Raw genomic sequence first — 6,935 nt, forward strand, 5'->3', positions numbered from 1 at the left:
CATAAACACCACTCTTAGTTAGTTTTAAAATTTTTGTTAAAAGGTATATATTTGAGAAGATGATTAAGATTCATAAAAGATTATCTTGATTCATCACAGCAGAATTAAATAATTAATACACAATTTTACTATTGCAAGTGAAAAATGGTATGGAACGAAAAGCGAACACTTTTGAAATGTGTTAAAAAGGAATTGCTTTTAAATATTTTTATGCTACATTTACTGTAATTAATAAATAGCGTCAATCTATAATAATTTTCTTTTTTGAAATGTTACTTTAAGACTACCTATGTGTAGTTTTTCTACCTTGTCAAGAATTCTAAAAAATAAAAAAAAATTGTTGATCTCGCAATTATGGAATAAGCTATTTAGAATTAAATTACTAATAAATTATTATTAAAAAAATTAGTGACAAAAAGAATGATGTTTCACGTCCTGTTTAGTTCCTAGCACGTGACTGCATTAAATCACACTAATTTACTAATATTGCTGTAAATAATCAATAAAAAAATTTTAATAATGAACACACACTAAAAAAATGTCTTAAGAAATTTCATATTTAACTTACTTTATGTTTTATAAAATGCTGTGAGCAAAGGGGATTAAAAATATTACGAAATAACTCTGCAATACTGATATCTTAATTACAATAAATACATTTTTAAAAATAATCTCGCGGAAAAGAAAGCAGTCATTAAAAATTCTGAATTTTATTCTTGTTTTGTAAAATCATAACATTTTGTAAATAATAAATATTAACGAAAACAATAAATAAATTTTTAAACGAATTAATCGTTTAAATAAATTTTTAAAAATAACCTCGCGGAAAAGAAAGCAGTCTTTAAAAACTCTGAATTTTATTCTTCTTGTTTTGCAAAATCAAACATTTTGTAAATAATAAATATTAATGAAAGCAATAAATAAATTTTAAAAAGAATTACAATAAATACATTTTTAAAAATAATCTCGCGGAAAAGAAAGCAGTCTTTAAAAATTCCGAATTTTATTCTTTTTGTTTTGTAAACTCATAACATTTTGCAAATAATAAATATTAACGAATCGAAATGGCGCCANTTCTCCCGGCAACCACGATTCATGACCCTGATTTTCTGCTCTTTTGAGCGCGCCCCGTGTTCTTTGTTCGCCAAGGTCAACCCCTATGGAAAGAAAGATAATGTCAAGTGCGATGGATTAGCGTCAACTCCAAACCTGTGTTTGTAAAGGGAAGGGGGGAAACTTTGAGCGATGAACACCTGTGACTTTGGGCCAGAAAGGATTCCCCCATCATTTGGGCCCGATAGGACATCCCCGACAAATATAACCAGGTGTTTTTCTTTCCCCCAAGTAGTACAGTTAAGTCGTCAATCACGTCAACACTCCCATTTCATACTCTTTTTACACTGTTTGGTTGGTCTGTCATGCCCAGGGACTAATATAGGGGCCTTTATATCTATGGTCATGCCTTACTTCAGAAGAAAAGGACTAAGTAAAAGCAGGAATTTCTTATTCTTCTGGTGAATGAAATAATGTCTTTTTTTCTTTTTTAAAGTAATAAACAGTTTTTATTTTTATAACAAATAAATTAAACTTCGTGAAACCTTATAAATTAAATTAATGTAAAATTATAAATTTTAATAAAAAAATTTAGAGATATTTCCTTTGCTTCCTTATTCACTCTTTAAATTTTATTCAAAACTGTTACATGCGTAGTGTTTTATTTTCCTAACCTGGTTCTACTATTCACTGTTACTTTTTTCCGTTTTTTTAAATCTAGATATTTCAATGCTTTTTTGCTTAAATTCTAAGAAGATTCATTAAGCTTATATGTGCTTTGTGTTTTTTCTGCAATTCTAAGTAAAGCGTAATATTTATTGGTTATCATTGTTATTTTAAAGTTATCATAGTTACTTTCCTTTCCTTCGATAGTTTATTATCATCTCAACAGCACTCACAAAAAGCAAGATAATATGAAATTCAAATCAAATGACTAATATATATATATAAATTGATTACGCTAAATATTTTATTAATTACATTTTTAAAAAAATAAGAGAACCATGCAAATAAAATAAAAAAAATCTTTCCTTTATTTTTGTTTAGAAAACTAATTACCCCACAGATATTTTTCAGTTTTCGAAAAGAAAAATGTATTCAGTAAATGTCATAACAAATAAAAAATTTAATTTAAAATTGATGGATATCAATCTTATTAATTATTATCGCATTTTACTAAAATTAAATATAACTTTTTTTTAAGAAGTTACAATTCCTTCTACTAATTATCCCACAGATAGTTTTCAGTTTTCGAAAAGAAAAATGTATTCCGTAAATGTCATAACAAATAAAAAATTTAATTTAAAATTGATGGATATCAATCTTTTTACTAATCGTCGCTTTTTACGAAAATTAAATATAACTTTTTTTTAAAGAAGTTACAATTCTTTCTTATAATAAATGTTAAAAAAATATAAAAAAAATGCATGCATACAAAACATAAAAAATATCAAATTAATGACCAGGTTAATCAAATGAAGAAATCTCCACTCGACATGTTTTTGGATGAAAACTGCGATTTGTACTTTTTCCTTATACATAAATCGTCCCACAGAATTGGAAGAGGAAGGACTTAGCAATTACCAGATTTTTCAGTCTTTGTTATCATTTCTTTTTTTTTACTCATCTGTTTTTTCTCTATCGCTTCCAGTATATATTTGGGATCTCGGATAGTCATTGATCTGTATAGCTGGGATCCAGGATTTCAGGCAACAAACAATCAAAGTAAAACCTTTTAAGTTTTTCTTCCATTTTAGTTGCCCAAAACAAGTCATCTCATTCAATTTTTTCAACTTTAATTCCCTTTGTGGTCCAAAAAGTAAAAAAGCAGAAATTGGCTTTTGTTACGTGCAATTGTCCCTGCACCTGAAAATAAAAATTGTGTTTTTTGTTTATTTCTGTAATACCATATTTTTCTTTGTTAGTCTTCCAGAAGGTGAATTTTCTGTCAAGTATAGCTGCATTTGGAAACAAATTTGTACATGTCAGAGGACGCTTAACTTCAACAATACATTTATTTTCATTTTCGTCCAAATCCTGTACAATTCCGTTAGGAGTGGCACCAAAGAGACTATATTTTTCGTCTACAAATAATCCACATTCTTCAACCTTTATATTTATGCGTTAAATGATTCCACCGCATTATTAGTGGAATTATAAGGCAAGCTTCTGGCATGGTTTGTCAATTTCCCTATTATTTCCATGATTTTAAACAAAATTACACTTTCTTCTAATTCTGAGATATGATTTACATCATCTCTATCATTACAAAATTTTGAAGCACAGTATGTATGGTCTCCAAAAACATGTCGTGGAGCGTTTTTCATATCCTTTATTAGATCAGCTTGTGCATTTAGTTGATATTTTCTATACTCTGACGCCTTTACGATTGCATTTCTTAATCTAAGAATTCTTTTGTCTAGCAATTGCAATTTGCGAACTGCGGCATGTCCTGATTTTGTATTTCTTGCTACCTCTTTCAATTTGCTACAGAAATTTTTTAAGAGGTGGTTCCGACATTTAATTTTTTCAACGTCGAAGGTGCCATATGGGTTAGCTTCCAAAACTTTTTTGTACACATTACTGTACAAAAAAGTACACATCACCGTCTCCAATCATGACTACATATTTTACACCATATAATGTCAGACTTTGAAGGAAACCTTGAACAATAATGTTTGCTTCCATTGAGGTAGAGCTGCCTTCCCAATTCTTATAACAGTAGTATATCGGGGGGGGGGCGTACAGGACACTTTAGCCTATCCCATATACTACTACCTAAATTTCCTAATTCATAATCGTAATATTTAAAATAGACGGATATTTCGCATTTTTTTTTATGGAATATTAGATAAAATCAGCATATTTTAATAAATCAAAATTATTATTTTTATATTAATAAAAATTAATATCTTTGTAATTCATAATCGTAATATTTACAATAATTTATATTAATAAAATTTAAAATAGGCGGATATTTAGCATTTTTATATGGAATATTAGATAAAATCAGCATATTTTAATTAATCGAAATTCTTATTTTTATTTGACAAATCTTTGTAATTCATAATCGTAATATTTAACATAGGCGGACATTTTTATATGGAATATTAGATAAAATCAGCATATTTTAATAAATCAAAATTCTTATTTTTATATTAATAAAATCGGTTTTATTTAACATATTAATAAAAATATTTTTCAAAACAATTATCATAATCATAATAACAAAATTCAAAATCATATCTACCATCAACGATCCCATGATAATCGAGATAAGTAAACGGGATAGGATCATCTTTTACAACATACTTAATAATTTCGTGTCTAGTTTCTTTAGTGAAACAATCATTTTTTAAAACTAATTCTGTTTCTTTATCGTCTACAATTAGTTTCATCGTTAGCTCATATCTAGATTTATTCAAACTCTTTATATGATATTCCCCAACTTCCAAATCATTAACTTTAAAAACTCCATTATTTTAACTTCTTTTTATTTAGAAACATTTTTTAGAATACATTTTTTAAAATTCTTTTATTGGTTCGTATAGAGGTACTCGTGTATTACGACAAATTTCAGCAAGAGGTATGCAAACTATCTTTTCTTTGTGTGAATCATAAAATTCTTCTGGTAATATTCTTATACCAGACTATTTATATAAATTATTCTGGTTTTTATTTTCTATTAAAAGACAGAGATCTATTTTAGAAACAAATTCTATTACAAAATCTTTATCAATATCTTGATATTGTATAATATAATCCCTATTAACATAATCTTGAAATTTTCTTATAAGGTCCATTGATAATTTTTGATATCTAGATGCAACATTCATATTTAAACGATCATAATAATTTTCTACAAATCTTAAATCCAAAGATTGGAATCTTGATATTTCATACCAAGTCACTTTATCTGCAAATACAACCTTTTTTTAATTTTACAGTTTCCCATATAAGCTATTTATGAAAATCTATAACAAACGTTCCTTGGTAAAATCTAAACATGAAATAAAAACAGAAATACATGCGGATCCACACATAAAAAAGGTGGTGGGGAGAGTCATAAATCACAGTGAAAGCTGACTTCAACCTCCTGCGGTGCAAAAGCTCATTTTCGCTGTGGGTAATCCTGTTAAAAAGGGTTTTAGAAGGGGAAGGAAATTTTGAGTCTGATGATTAGAATTATTGAAACTAATTTGTGATTTACGTAATCTGTATAAAACCTAGAATTAAAATATTAATCTTTAGCTAAAGAGAATTTCTTAAGCTTTCAATCTGTCGAAAAAATTTTCCAAAAATACTAAAAATAAACTTGCAATTAAAGCTTATCTCCTAAATTTCAGTCTTTTAAAGAAGACGTTAGTTTTAAAAAAGTTTTAAAAATACTTAAAATGAAATAGCATAAAATGAAGTAAAAAAAATTCCAAAATATTAATAAGTGTCTAAATAAAGAGTAGGTTATGAATCATATAATTCTCCATAGATTAACATGGGGAACGAGGAAAGTAGAATCTCACTCCTAGACACCCTTAAGCTTCTCTGAAGAAATCATTCATTATGCTGAATTAAAATGTTTATGACATGATCTTTAAAAAAAAACGCCCGAAATTCCGATCTTTTTATTACGACTCGCGTTTTTCAAATCATGCATACAGAAATCACCTTTGACGAGCTTATTTGTGTCAATAGCGACGAATCCCGCTTCCAACTGTGTCCTGACGATCATCGAAGACGTGCTTGGAGACGCACAGGGCAGAAGGAGGATCCTGCCTTCACAATTGCAAGCCACACCAGCCCTCAACAAGGCATTGTGGTCTGGGGTGCCATTTCCTTTGACAGCCGGACCCCTTTGGTCGTCATTAGAGGTACACTTACTGCACGAATTCCACACCAAGCTCGCACCTACGACAGTGCTGACGTAAAATATCCTCAGTGGTAGAGGATCATGGTTTAGAGTTCTCTTGCCATCAGACTAACCATGAGAGGATTTTGAGTTTTTCCACTCCATATAACGCAAATGAGGGTGAGTTTCATCAAAAAGTTTTCCAAGATAGCTAGTTTGATCCAGGAGCTCTTTTGTTTAGTGTTGGGCTCAAAATTGCTAAGTTACGGAGCTGAATATTAGTAGGCGTAAACCCAAAAGTGCAACGGCTGTTCAACGACATTTATATATATAAAAAAAAAAAACGTTTAGATTAAAGTGTAAGAAAAAAATTCTGCTGCATTTAACTTACCCATATTGAGATAACCACCGTGTTATTTTCATAGATTCTTAAGTACCCCTAAGCATGCCACTGACCTGGTTCTTCCACTAAGCTCTTCAATAGTGTCAGTAATCGCGTTTCAGATTTGTGCATAATTTGGTAGTGTTGATCAGAACTAACTGTTTTTTTTTATTCATCTCAAACGAGGAAGGAGCAATTCAGCATAATTTAAGATTTACAATTTTTATAAGTAGTTCAATTTTCTAAATTCAGAAAACGGAAATTTTGCGTGATAAATACTTTTTTGTTAAGATGTCAAATGTGGTTATAATGTATAATAAAATATATATAGATATATTTTCTTATTATATTCTGGTGCTGCCGTGGGCCGCAAACTGGGAACTCTAATCATAGTGCATCATTTCTGGATCATTCTCCCCCCTCCCGCATCTCGGGTTTAATATTAACACCACTGTCTATAACCTTTAGATAAAGAGGTGTCCTGCGTGCAGATTTTTTAGATTGTACACTGTATAGGAAACTTAAAGCTCAATTTTATTAAAAACTTGAATACTTATAACAAATATATATTATATATATATATATATGTTTTTCTTATTGACAATATGAAAAGTAAATAACAATATAACAAACAATCAGTGTCGTCATAAGTTA

At 29.1% G+C, this 6,935-nt stretch overlaps 1 protein-coding gene across 1 annotated transcript in view; it reads left to right on the forward strand.

Moving 5' to 3' along the window:
• Nucleotides 1-5,686: 5,686 nt before the first annotated feature.
• LOC122269181 (uncharacterized) overlaps nt 5,687-6,935 on the forward strand; it is a 6,926-nt gene continuing 5,677 nt past the window's right edge. The window contains exon 1 of the mRNA XM_071181327.1: nt 5,687-5,921. Within this exon, the coding sequence (XP_071037428.1) occupies nt 5,702-5,921 (220 nt within the window). The 5' untranslated portion in view covers nt 5,687-5,701. The remainder of the gene's footprint in view (nt 5,922-6,935) is intronic.

This window comes from Parasteatoda tepidariorum, chromosome 5, assembly GCF_043381705.1.
Source record: "Parasteatoda tepidariorum isolate YZ-2023 chromosome 5, CAS_Ptep_4.0, whole genome shotgun sequence".
In the NCBI taxonomy this organism is placed as follows: Eukaryota; Metazoa; Arthropoda; class Arachnida; order Araneae; family Theridiidae; genus Parasteatoda; species Parasteatoda tepidariorum.